Genomic DNA, 13,922 nt, shown 5'->3' with positions numbered 1-13,922 from the left:
AGGCCTTTTGCATGATTTTATGATATTTTCTCATGAAGTCACATTTAAAAGTTAACGCATTTTCCCTCCATTTTCCTTCGGCCGCCTCACAATCTGTAAATCTCTAAAGATCTCGTGATAAAAACAGTAAAGAGGCCGTGCTCGGCACGATCCACATTTCCTCCGCATGTTTTTGATCTGTTTGAAAGGGGGATGCCCTATTCCTCCATCTGTTGCGGATGGAGAATGACATTTCAAAATGATTAGCATTTAAATGTCAAAATAACCAGATATCTACAAACTGCCCAAAATTCAGAGGGATTTTTTGTTTTGATAGATACAAAACAAGCTTCGTTTTTCTATTAGAGAAATTATGATTTGTGAGATGATTAAGCAACACTCTGCATAAATGGAAAATGTGATATTGAACTGTTAAATGATGTCCAAATAGATAGTATATGCATTAAACACTTGGTGGCCTGTGATGTTTTGGAATCTAGCTTCAAAGTTAAATGTAGACGCACTGAGAATTAATGCAGCGAGAGTGAAACAATGTAGAAATGGGCAAATACCAAGTGTGTTGAGACTTGAACTTCTACAAAATCGTGTAGTTTATGTGACCCGTGAGGCTTTATTGGAACCGTATCTAAATTCCACGTAATTGTGACAATGTTTTTTTTTTTTTTGCAAACTTTTCTACCTTCTGCAGCCGACAACAAATGTGGGGACGATGAGCAAAAACATAGTGTTGTAAGATCGAGAAAATCCCCTGCGATTCATTTCAGACTTTCACTGACATAAACACATGAGGGTTGAGGTGAGGGCAGCACAATGTAAATGAGAATGTGTGGAGAATATTGTGATTCCAACACAGAAAAAGGTTTCCTGTCTGAAGTGACTCACTATACTGGGAACAATTTGCAAACCTGTAACGGCCACAATCAGACTGGGGTGACAAACTGTCAGCAGACAAAAGAGGTTTTCCAGAGTAAATGGATTGAAAGAGGCGCCCTGCTGCTGTTTGAGGGAACCTTCAGATGTATATTTGGAGATGTAAAGCTTGAATAGTGAGAGTTATTAAAATTGTGTAGGCATACATGGAAATTATCCTGAAACTACACTAGATGATTAATATCCTGCCAGGCTAATATTAATTTACATTAGATAGCAGTTTCAGTTCAAATTTGGTAAAAGCCCAACAGAATATTTATGAATTTAACGTGCTGCAGGGTCATGAGATGCACCAGTCGTCTTATTTTAAATTCATTCTTGAGGGCAAACCTGGACCATTAAGGATCAAGGAGGTCTAAGATTTTAGATGTATCTGATAATTCAGTTTCTGCTTCTTTTGCGATTGTAAAACAATAAAACGGATCATTTGTGAGCCAGATTGTTCTCATTCACTTCAACGATTTAACTGAAAGATGTGGGAGAATTAAAATCTGATTTTCGTGTGAAAATGAAACCTATGCATTAGAGGTGAATTCCCCAGCTGTTGCCTCATTCCAGGAAACTGACTGCAGAGCACATACAGAAGCTGTGTATACATCTGAGTTCCTGTTAAACCTCTGAAAATCCCTGAAGGTTTTTCTACGTTATCTAACGTACGTAAGATTTTTTTCTACAGTCCTTGACCTACCTATATGAAATATGACAACACATCTTGCTTTACTTGTTTATTTATTTTATTATGAAGAACGTCTGTGCATTACAATAGCCTCTGGAAAAACAAACATGAATAACGCAATGGATACATAATGCCCTTTCCTGTTCACGATCAATTTGTCAACTGACCTCGAAGCTTCAAAAGAGCGAGGATTTTGTTCCGTGATTATAACACTAAACTTGCATAAATTCTGCCGTCGAGCTCTTCAAACATTTCACCAAAATGTCACCAATCGCTTTTTCATAGTACCACTGCATTCGCCCTGCCTCGTTATGGCACCGAAATGTGACATATTACTTGTCAGAGATATGTTTTGCACTCAAACTCAACCTCAGTCCAGCGAGATCTAAATAAAACGGAAAAAAAATGCTGACTTCCCTGAAAAGTTAAATATGTTGAAATGATGTGGTTCAAATGAGGAAGGACGTGAAATGAAAACAAACTGTTATTTACTCACAGTTAAAAGGGATTTAACCATTGTGTGTATTCTCTATTGAAGTCAAGCATCCAGAGCACAGCAAAAATCATCAGTTTTTTTCTTTTTAAATATTCACTTCAACCACAGTCAGATCAGTACAGGTTTGAAATTCACACAGGATCGAAGTTCAATCACATAAAAAAAAGGATAGATCAGTCTGCCGGTAAAGAAAGGCAAAAACAAGGCAAAAGATTATGCTGTAGCTGGTACCACCATCTTTGATTATTTTTTTCCTGAAATGAACAGGAGCAACTGCTACAAGTAACAACTAAATTATACCTGAAATAGAACTGAAGCCACTTTGTCAGGAATGTGAACTAGAAGTGCTAATAATGCTCACCATTGAATTTAAGACTTAACAAAGGCTGATACTGTACTGCATCACATTTACAGGTAAAGAGACGTATATTTTTGGGAGGATAGGGAAGTTTTGGTCGGCCTGTAGGTCTCCACAAATCCCTAAACTATACCATCAGCTGCTCACAACATTGACAATTTAATGGAATTGTTCTCTTTAAATGTGAAAAGGTTTTAAAAGCTTCTGGCCCCCTGTTACCCTTTATGTTCATTGGTCCACAATGTGGAAGCTGATTTGCTCCATTTCAGCCTGATGTCTTGTGTGAGGACTGACTTTGCTGTGTTGTTGTACTGCAGAGGTCCTCTGGGTCTGCCACTGTGGTGATCTGCGGGGGAGAGGTGGGGAGTGTGTGCCGGGCTACATGAGCTCCACGTAATTGGCTGGGAACATTCCAAAATGGCCGTCTGGCCCATAGCCTCGCCACCAGCCCTCGTCTATCATCTCGATCCCGGTGATGATGTCGTCGGGATCGAAGGAGATCTCAGTGTCGTCAGCTGAAAGAGAAGAAGAAAGTCTCGTAAACATAAGTCTCTGTATGGTTTTCATACTGAACGCTTTTCACATTTTCTCTTTCATTTTAAACGCACAGGTCAGGATTGTCGGTAAACTGTGAAGCAAAGCGACATTCTGAGGTGGTGGAAACTTCCAGAGGTGGTTGAAACTTTAAGACCGACTTGAAACCAGAGAACAAGAACTCGGTTGGTTAATGTGTTTTCATGCCACCTGCTGTGCTTCAGGGCAACTTAAACTCAGTTGGTGTTTACATCTGTTTGTTCTCTCCTGCACTCTTTGCTCACAAATACTGTTGTACAGCTGGATTCCCAGAAAACTTAATTTACATGGTTTTCCGTTTCTGTTGTCAGGCAACAGAATGAGTATGAAATAGTGACTGAAACACAGCCCTTTAACATGACGTGTTAAGCTGAGAGAAAAGACAGCACTCACATCTCAGCTATTTCCAATCTGCTGTGCTGCAATGCTAAATTACGGATTTTATAACCACAACGTTCTCTGACAAACGAATGACACACACAAGTCATTAACAGCTGCTGTGCTGTGAATACGGTGGTATCTGCTTGTAAAATAATCACTCAGAGACAAAGTTAGAAGTGATGTCTATGTTGGCTGCAGTGTGGTCATTCTACTTTTCATTTCTATTTCTTATTTTCTTTACACCATCTTCCTGAAGGAGGCAGGGGACAACAGCAGGTCAACTGCATTTAAAGCTACAGACACTGAAACAGCCTGTTCAGATCAGGACTAAAACCAGCAGTTATACAGTCATTGTGAAATGTCCCATCTTTGCAGTATTTTGAGTGGGAAAATTGAAAGGCAAATTCTAGTAACATGAGAGACTCATTCATTTACGTGGTCTAATTTAATGCTTAGATGCATAAGTGGGTCAAAAATGACCCATTGAGGTCGCTGTCTTGCAATATCTTTGTAATGTTTTATCAATAATATTCCAGCTATTCCTTAGAAAACATGTTTTTGATGTCATTCCATTTCAATTTTTAAGTTCCCTTTAATATTTTTAAAGAAAGCTGAATATTTGTATTACAACCCCAACCTCTTTATCACTGATAATAATCATACAACAGGTGATGAAGTGCACAAAATTGGAGGGACAGAGTACCAACAGCGAGATGAAAAGAGTGGAAAAATGTCAACAAAATGGAGGCTGACATTCTTCTATTGCTGTTCTGTGTAATATTCTTCTTTTTCAATTATCAAAATGTTCAAAATCTGTTATAAAGTGAAAAAATAAACATATTTCAAACATGAAATCATTCTTCTGTGGACAAAAAAAAATGATACAAACAATAATACAAATGATTATTCTTAACCTAAAAGACAAAAATGTCATAAAAACACATTGATTCTTATATGGGTCATTTTTGACCCACTTGTGGAAGAGTGTAGGGTCCAATCACTCGTGCATCTAAGGGTTAAGTGCACAATACAGGACCTTTAAGCAAACTTTCATTAGACTAGAACTGCTATGCAAAGATTCCAATCAAGCTACAACTTATAGAATAATCTAACAATATATATCACTTTTGATTTAATGACACATATATGCAGTCAATTAATTACACTATCATTTGATATGGGGAGCAGTCTGCAGTGTTTATGCTCAAATTTGCACTTTTCAATTAAAAGTGAAGCTAATCTAATCCGTGTATAATCTGGAATACTAACTACTATCACCACTACTGCTCTAATAGTGAACAGCAGTGTGGATTAGTGATACAGTGCAGGAGAACATTTTCATCCTCCCCACTCACGCTTTCAGTCACTCTCCATTGCCTCTAGCGCAGTAAAAAAAGTGAGTCACATGAGAGCCAGTAGCAGTCAGTGTAGGTAAAAGAAAATGTTGGTTGTGCCACAATAGTTGAATGTTTACAGGACATACCACATAACCACAACATTTATGGCTTGATTCTGGCCAGGAGTTGGAGCAGTTACTGTTTGGGATTTTGGGGTTGAATGCAGTCTTTCAGTTTGTGAAGGAGGCGCATCCAAGCTACAGGTATTTGGCCGACTGAGTTATCAGTCCATTAATCACATTAAGGCTCTTGCACAGATCACTAATCTCAGCTCATTTTCTTTTATAGTGTTGTGATACAAAAGAAACTCACCAGCCTGGTAGTCATATAAGGCTCTGGCACAGATGCCTCTGTCTGATGTCTCATCAGCAGGCACCTCATAGGTGTTGCTCTCTTCCACCTGGGACAGAAATTGAGATGCGTTCCAGATTAATTTTTATTCATTGATGAAAGGAAACGGTCCAGCTAAAGGTAAGGTAACACCCACCTGAGCGGGCTCTTCATAAGCTGGCTCTTGGACATACGAGTTGGCAGCCGGCGCTTCCTCTGGAAAGAGAGACTACTGTGAGAATGACTGTGTGAGCTGAGCTGTCTGTGTACCAGCAGGTGGCAGCAACAGCAGCTGATCCTGACAGCAGTTTTGCTGAAGGAGACAGTATGTTCTTAAAATAAATTACAACAGCACTTTTATATTGAAGCAGATGGAAGGATTGGGAAACATACAGTATATAACAAATGTGAGTACACTCCTGTACAATATCATGAAAATGTCAAATGATTTTAAACATTTTTTGAACATTTAAGAGATGTATTCTAATACCCCTCTCTAACAGTCAGGTAACACAACAACCTTTTATTTATTTATATAATTCTCTTGAGGTTCATTTGACATTTTTTTTATATATTGAAAACAAGGGGTGTGCCGACAAAAGAAAGGCCCAACGGACAACAAAAAAAAATATTACAACCAATCTTTTCATGGATAAAGAAGCCAAACAAGGTAACCAAGAGATAAGAAACAAATTGGATGATAAATAATTTTTAGGGTATTTTATGGCTGATAAATGACAGAGGTCAAAACTGACCCATTAACATAAGACATAGTAGCAGAAGGCTAACACAAGTGGAATGTCAAATTGAAATATGTCTGAATATTTGCATTATTTCGATGTTGACAAATAAGAGTATTTCCTCTAATGAGCAAAAATATCTATTTTAGAATGACAATGTTGAAAATAAAGGCCCCAAAGCAGAAACTGTGCAACAAAAGTGAATACACCTGTGAACACTGAAATCAAACTGCCTAGAAATGTGATGTCAGAATTGCCAGAGGAATCAAAAAATCTGATTGTGAGACTTCACAAAGATGGAAAAGGATACAGGAAGATTGGTGAACAACTAAAACTCGGCTGAAACAGTTGCAGCAGTAATTGGGTGGCATAGAGCAGCTATCGTGCCTCTAATCAGAGCTGTAATGGCCGTCCTCTGATGCCGCTGACAGTGCTATACATGCACAATCAAGCTCTGACAAACAGACAGGCAAGTGCTTTGAATTCGGTGCAGGTGCTATCAGTGTAAATTACAGTTTCGGCGATAGCTCAGACAAAGCATAATGTCAACCTCTATAGACAGCATCCAAGGAAAACACTCTCGTTTCCTGTTTGATGCAAAATTTCAAGATCAAACTAAGAACATAAAAAGAAGCTTGATGAAAATTGGAAGCACATTCCTTGGTCAGATGAGACTGAAATAAATTTATTTGGCTCAGATGGGGTCTATCATGTTTGGCATAAACCTGGTTGGGACTACCAGAGCAAATGCACAGTCCCAACAATGAAATGTGATGATATGGGGTGCAATGAGTGTTAATGTGCTGGAGAGATGACATTTTTTGCAGGCACTATGAATGCCTGTGGCTACACCAAAATACTGGCTTACAAGATGCCTCCTGTTCTGCAGAAGCTTGGCAGAAGAGAAATGTTCAAGTACAATAACGATCTAAAGCACACTGCCAACACCACACAAAGAAGGCAAAAGATAAAACTAGGACCTTGCAAGTATGTTGCCCGACTTGAATCCAACAGAAGACCTTTGGGATATTTTAAAGAGAAAGGTAGAGCAACACAACCCCTCCAGCAAAGAGCAGCTTAAAAAAACACAGTCGCTGAAGAATGGCAGAACATATTATCAGAAATATATGCAACACTGGGCATGCCAAGAAGGATTGGGTCTGTTGAGTGTCTGAATTGTAATAATGAAAGCTGCACTGACTTTTGTTGCTTTAGTTCCTACTGTAGAGACTGTATTTTTTAATATGGCAAATCTAAACTTTTCTTTTAATTTTAAATAAGAGCAAACATCTACTGTTCAGCTAAGCAGTAACAGTTATTGTAAGGTGATACAATCGTGAATCATTTGACACTTAAGCGATACTACACAAGGATGTCCTCATGTCTAATGTATACTGTAAAAAGGGTTAACACTGAGGCTGGTGCATGTGAAATGAGCCCCACCTCTGCTCTGCTCCTCGGGGGCTGCCTCCGGCTCATCATACTCACACCTGGACTGTCCATCATCCACATCAGGCTCTTATCACCCAAAACACAAGCACAGACATGCATGTACACAGTGGAACACATTCACAAGCCCACACAGGCTGAACACCAGCACCAGGCTCAGACACACGATTAACTCAAGGAGTAACAACAAAAATATCTGAAGAAAATAGAAAGCAAACTGAATAGAAGCAGAATTCATGATGAAATTCAAGATTATAAGAAATATGATGATGATGACACATGGGAATGACAATGAGGAATGAAACACTGAGCTTTTGTTAAGAGCGAGTATGACACCCAATATGTTGTGTAGGTTTTCTTCAAGTGTGTGTGTGTGTGTGTGTGTGTGTGTGTGTGTGTGTGTGTGTGTGTGTGTGTGTGTGTGTGTGTGTGTGTGTGTGTGTGTGTGTGCGTAAAGCTCACACCTGTGGCACGAACAGGAGAGGCAGAGCCTGCTGGCACAGGAGAAGCTTGGCGTTGAGGTGAGCTGGCTCGCTCAGATTCATACACTTGCTTTGACAGAAAAGGGCTTTGAAGACGCCCTGAGCAGAGACACACATTGAACCCCCGAAACGTGCAAAAAAAATAAATAAATAAATGGACGAGAGAAAAGAAAGCAGACAGGTTGAGCAGAAGAAGGGACACTATTATGGAGACAGTGTTAAGTATGACTATGAGACAACTACACAGTCTGATGGAAAGTTTCAACTTTGAAAAAGGATGACACAATAACCAGTTTGTACCTACCGCTACCATAGAGACAGAGGCTAAAAGTGCGTTGCAGTAATGCGGGAAAGGATGCGACATGTAAAGCAGATTGGTAACACAAAGTCTGAGTAATCGTTTATGCTGGGGCAATACCTGGCTGAGGGCTAGCAGGGGCAGCGGGGGGCACATCTGAGTCACTGGGGGTGATTCCCCTCTCTCTTTGCTTGAACATCTCTCTGGGGTTCACGGCACGCTGAGAGATGAGAGAGGCAGCTTCCTGGAAAAAATAATAATATACATACAAAAAGAATTAGACACAGGTTATCAATAATGTGGTGGCACATAAGGCGAGAGAGAAACCTACATTTCCAACAGTGTAATATTAGAGAAAGATGTCATGCAAGACGAAGACTGGAAGACACTTCCGAGTTTCAAAAGGTTTGATTAGAAAGAGACAAATGTTTGTCTTGAGAAAGGAAAGTAGATTAGTCAGAATAAAGCACTTTCAGGAAGGGGAACTCACGTTGGCCTTCTCCACAGAATCACCTCTCCTGACTGCTTTCCTCTGGGCTGCCTGGTTCTCCTGCTCCTCCTCCTGATGATGTTGATATCAATGATGCACTGCTGACATTTGCTACCTTCCTAACTAAAGCTCTTACAAGCTGCGTGCCCTACCAAAACCTTTTTAGCTGTGACATAATTTGACGTTAAAGAAGGTAAAGTGTTACACCAATTCATATTCAAACTCAGTTCAATGTCTGTTCCTCGTGTCTCTGTCAGGTTACTTCAGGGCTGCAATACATTTATTCAAAATGGAATGTTGTTGGACAGCAGCACAGTGAGACACTCACCCAGCGTTGTTTCTCCTGCTCTTTACTCACAGCTTCCTGCTGCTGCTGGTACTTCCTAGTAAACATTCAGAAGACAGATGAAATGTAATTTGAGCTTTTTAATAGGTGCTACAGCAAACTGGTCTTAACCAGAGTACATTTTCCCTCCACTGCAACCTACTTTTGTTGGTCGATTTGAGAGGCCCTCTCCTTGTCCCTTTTATCCCTCAGTGCTGCCTCCTTAGCCTCTCTGTCTTTCCTCTCTCTTTCCAACTTCTGGCGCTCCTCATCTGCCTTACGCCGCTCCTCCTGCCGACGCTTCTCTTCTTCTTTCTAAACACCAAACAAAGAAGCAAGATTTAGTGTTGGTTTGGTATTCTGCAAATATCGCTGGCATTAAAAAGCTGATTTAAATAAATTTCGGGCAATGAGCACCATTTTCTGGGTGCACCTGTGACAGGTGTGAGGATGAGCCAAAACTGCAAACAAAGGCTAAGGTGGAGACAAAGCTTTTGCTGACTACGGTTACATTCATGATGGATAAAAACTGCCTGCCTTGTGTTTTTAAATAGGAGTTTAAGAGAAATGGCAATATGTGTCAAATGTTTCAAAACTACGAACTCTTGCAGATAATAGGAGTTCTTGCAGTTTTGATGAGTCAGTGATACAAAAACATTTTTGGAAGAAACTTTTAAGAGATGCTTCAGGTTCTCTTCACCCTGTATTAAGTTTGTATAAGTATATGTTAGCTTAGTGCATGTTTGTGACATACCTCTGCCTGTGCCCAAAAGGTGTCTTTGTTGGTCTTCCTGATTTCTGACATAGCGTTGGTTTTCTGGTACACTGAGCCCTGCAGGAAGCAAAAGATTATTATGTACTGGGTAAACATGACAGCACAGTTATCCAAAAAAAATAAATACAGGGGGTCCTCGGTTTACAACGTCATCGACCTACGGCGTTTCGTCGTTACATCAGAACTGGTTACGTGGAACTAGTTGATGAGCAGAGCGGACGAACACGTCATCACGCAGCGCTATAAGACGGCTTTGTTTACATTTGCTGGTTGTACGCCACATTAGATAGTGCTGCATTCGCTAACTTTTTGTCCTTCATTATGGCTCCCAAGCATACGTCAGACTCTTCTAATGGTATGCCCATTGAAGTGAAATTAGATATAATAAAACACTCAGAACAGGACAAAACACTGACGACACATCGGCATTATTAGATGAAGTTGTAAAAATAGTGCAACATATTGTCAGAGACCCTCTGTGATGAATGAGTGAGACTTTATCCTGTTCTCCGGTCGTTTACTGAACCTTCACACAGGTAACTGTGGGCCATAGTCAACACCAAAATAACTACATAAACCTTATAACTTAGCTCCAGAATTAGTCGCCGTTCCCAGCTCTCTCTTGCTTGACACACACACCGGCAGGGAGCAACACACACACACACACACACACACACACTGCTGACTCTCAGCCAACCAGAGGTGAGCTAACTAAACATGGTACGTTCACTGACATTAGGTAAATCTCAAACTTAACAATAAACATTGAAACCTCAACATCTACAACAAGATCAGTCTGTTACAATATTTGGATATCTTCTTGTAAAATGATTCATACATGCATGAAAGTCATTGGTATTCATGACTTTTCTGAAGAACTGATCATAATGCGATGCACTTAACGGCTTTGTTTACATTTTCACCAAAGTTACGACTTATGGTGAAAATCGACTTACATCACACCATAGGAACGGAACTCCAACATAAGTCGAGGACCCCCTGTACAGTAAGGTGGTCTAGAAGTCTAGTCTATCACCAAAGCTGCCTGAGCAGTGCTCTCCTGAAAATAAAATGTCTGACTGTTAGAGTACTCTAATGTTTCTCCATGTATATTGCTGAATTATTAGCATAATATATGTCTAATACACCGATATTTATGTGAAAATTTTATTGTGTCATGTGGAGAGCATGACAACATGTGTTTGAAAAAGTGGCAAAACTCCTGAGCGAGTGTGAATGAAGTCCATATAAGTATTTCCTTTTTTTGAGATAAAGGAGCCTAGTTTAGATTAAGCCCACAGCTTATCTTCTTCTGTGGAAGACAAACAGAAGCGCATACCACAGGACCCTGAGGACCGCTGTCCTGGAAGCGGCTGGAAACTTCTTTGTGGAAGCTGTAGTTGGCTCCTGAGGCTTTAGCCACCTTTTGCATGATCGCCTCAGGTTCCACATCCTCATCTGCTCTGGCGTTTACTGTGACATGGGCCCCCTGAAACGGCAAGAACGTAAAGTTCCTTTCAATACATAGACAGTCAGGGAAACACCTTCAGTTTTTATCTTTGTTCACACATGCACCAGCCAGTAAAAGTACTGCTTACAGGTATGATAAGAATGACATTAACACAATACCAGCAAAAGATATTTTACTATTATGACAATACATGCTGTGTGCTGTTTTCTTGACTGTATTGTTTAATTTTATGTCAAGCTATAAAGTCATCATTAACATGCACATTCAAATTGGACTCAAAAGTTAAGTGTTACCTTCAGAAAATTGGCCATGGAGCTGACGTGATTTGCACACAGTCCCTTCCTGGCATCATTGACTCCTTCTCCAGTCTGCAACACAAAGAATTATACCACATGTTCAAAGGTGGCCACTACAAAGAGGACAAACAATCGCACAATGACTGAATGTAACACTAACCCAGTTGATGAGGACATATTTAGGCAGGCCAGAGTTTGGATCCTCGACCCGGCAGAAAGCATACATAACTTTTCCACTGTTGAGTTCCTCAACCAGCTCCTCCAGTCCTCCATCTGATACATAAACATTGTGGAAAAGTCAAATGGTTAATGTGGTTTGTTGTGTAACTGTGGACATTTTTTCCCCTTTGCAAATGACGGGGTGAGAAAGCAGACGCAAGCAGTCCTATTGTGCTGATATTCCAGTACCGCAGCTGTATCCTCACAATGAAATTCCTGCACACATTTTAATAATATCGCATGGAGATTGTAAAAACTTGATAACATTATCCACTTAGTTACTCACCCCCTTTTTCTGCCAGACGGATATCATTACTGTTTCCCTCATAGGTGAACAAGGCCCTGTAGAAAACACCAGATTAAGGAGGTTCAAATACTTAGTGAACACAGGATCACACAGACAGAAGGGTTTGTTGCAATGTTGTTATACATCATTTCACACTGAACTAAAGAGATGTTTTGTAAACCTATTTTAAGCAGCCCTCGTGCTTAAGCCCTATTCATGAAGGATACATTTTAGAGGGGAAGTAGGGAAGTGTAAATATTTCTAATCCTCTTTCAAATCAGCCGTATCAGTACTCTTTACAGGCTGTAAAGGTTTAACTGAATTTTCTTTGCCCATTAAAAATAACTAATCCCAGGTTACTACATTTTCCTGCAGGAAATCCTTCATTATCATTAGCATGGAGGCATGAGAGGATTCTTTGATTCTGTCAGTACTGCTCAGACCAAATATCATTTGGTCTGCTACTGTACAGAACTTATCAGAAGCAACAACATATTACAGCAACAATCACAACTTAGGCTGTTAATTTCAGCCCAAACATAGAAATCAGTGTTGGCAAAAGTAAACACACTAGAAGATAAGCAAACTGTGTCCACTTCACTGTGGCTTCTAGTCGGCATCTGCTTCTGATCAGAACAGTACATACAGACCTTTATGTCGAAGGTAGGGGGAACTTCCTCACTTCTAAATTAGATCACTTCTTGATTCTGTTTCTATACATTTACTTTTTCCTGTCAGCACTATTTCAGTAAATAAAAAGTGAAACAAGTTGCTGCTGAGTGGCTAGGCGGTGGCTGTGGAGAGTCATTCATGAGGGACTGAACAATGAGCCAGCAGGACTCCCTGAGCAACTGCTCCTTCACAGTAATTAATTCAGGTCATCTTTAAACACTGTGCAGCTCTCATCAACAGGTTTCAGTCTGGAGCCACTGACAATGCAACTGTAGGTAATGTAAAGAGGAAGTTGCTTGATTTCACTGTCACACATCGGTCACATTTCACTTCTGATATCTTACCAGGAAGTCGTTGAGGTAGCTAGCAACTTAACTCATTCCGTTTGATGATTTCATTTAACAAGAACTAAAAATACACGCCAAGCATGTTAGCTGGTCAGTGAACCCAACTGAAAGCTAATTAACAGCGTTACTAGCTATTTGTTAGCTCACCTTTAACAGCATATTGACAATAAATGTAAGAAAGCTAATACTCCCACATGAACAAAGATGACTTAACATTGCCGTTTATTTAGAAACTGAAAGGCCTGGTGCGGTCAACAAAACACCATTAATTTAAGGTTAGAGGACAAGTTTATTGAACGCTAGGTTAACGTTAACTTACTTGACGACTGGCTCAAAGCTAACCAACACTGTAGCTAGCAGCCCCTCCTTCACAGAACTAACACTGCTTTAAAATGTCGCTCCTTACCAGTTGGTGTTGGATTTTTCATCTACCACTTCTTTATATGCGGCTGTTAATGCAGGGCCATTTTTGCTGAGGTTAACTGCCATCGTTGTGCAGAGTCCAGCTAGCCAGCTAGCTATCCGGGATGCGCCCTTCCTATTGGGAGGAGCGGCTGTGATGCTGACTTTGAGCTGTGGGCAGCTAGTTTAGCTAGTGGCTATATATCACACAGGATACACTGCAATAATGTGACGCGACACCCCGAAAAGGCGGATATTATGTGAGATTTTAATAATTGTATTTTCGGTCATGAACCAGTGCAATCTTGTTTGCATGTAAACATTAAATTCAGCGATTTCTCAATTAATAAAATCGAGATAAAAATAAAAATCGCTCGGGGTGCTGTCTGCACCGCAAAGACCTCGCATTCTACTCCTATACGTCAAACGCACCCCTGGTTGCAGCGCTCACAGGTATGCAGTGGCGCTCTAACGTATCCATAACGCTTTAATTTTACTTCTGTAAGTGGAAATGAATTTACATCCAGTG

The 13,922-nt window shown here is 40.2% G+C and overlaps 1 protein-coding gene across 7 annotated transcripts; it reads right to left on the bottom strand.

Annotated features, from left to right (window-relative positions):
- Positions 1-1,646: 1,646 nt before the first annotated feature.
- Positions 1,647-13,564, bottom strand: dbnlb (drebrin-like b). 7 transcript variants are annotated; one of them, XM_023291313.3, is made up of 15 exons: positions 13,398-13,561; positions 11,973-12,028; positions 11,628-11,740; positions 11,465-11,539; positions 11,040-11,189; positions 9,680-9,757; positions 9,089-9,240; positions 8,929-8,983; positions 8,601-8,672; positions 8,231-8,354; positions 7,795-7,911; positions 7,325-7,399; positions 5,299-5,357; positions 5,124-5,211; positions 1,647-2,975 (listed from the first exon to the last, which is right to left on the bottom strand). In XM_023291313.3, exons 1-15 carry the CDS (start codon positions 13,478-13,480, stop codon positions 2,839-2,841), a joined length of 1,434 nt encoding a protein of 477 aa, XP_023147081.1. In that variant the 5' UTR covers positions 13,481-13,561; the 3' UTR covers positions 1,647-2,838. The 7 variants fall into 7 exon arrangements, with proteins under 7 accessions (XP_023147081.1, XP_054867634.1, XP_023147082.1 ...); XM_055011659.1 differs by lacking the exon at positions 8,601-8,672 and having other exon boundaries at positions 13,398-13,564; XM_023291314.3 differs by lacking the exon at positions 7,325-7,399.
- Positions 13,565-13,922: the final 358 nt, after the last annotated feature.

Source organism: Amphiprion ocellaris, chromosome 6 (assembly GCF_022539595.1).
Source record: "Amphiprion ocellaris isolate individual 3 ecotype Okinawa chromosome 6, ASM2253959v1, whole genome shotgun sequence".
Lineage (NCBI taxonomy): Eukaryota > Metazoa > Chordata > Actinopteri > Pomacentridae > Amphiprion > Amphiprion ocellaris.
Note: the sequence above shows the minus strand (reverse complement) of the source record. Positions and strands in the feature narration are given on the sequence as shown.

Bases quoted from the DNA above. Each gene is read 5' to 3' on its own strand.
- dbnlb (XM_023291313.3), bottom strand. From the start codon at position 13,480: ATGGCAGTTAACCTCAGCAAAAATGGCCCTGCATTAACAGCCGCATAT. The intron at 12,029-13,397 runs GTAAGGAGCGAC...TGTTTTCTACAG, and splicing joins GAAAAATCCAACACCAACTG to GGCCTTGTTCACCTATGAGG. The intron at 5,212-5,298 runs GTGGGTGTTACC...TTTCTGTCCCAG, and splicing joins CTTATGAAGAGCCCGCTCAG to GTGGAAGAGAGCAACACCTA.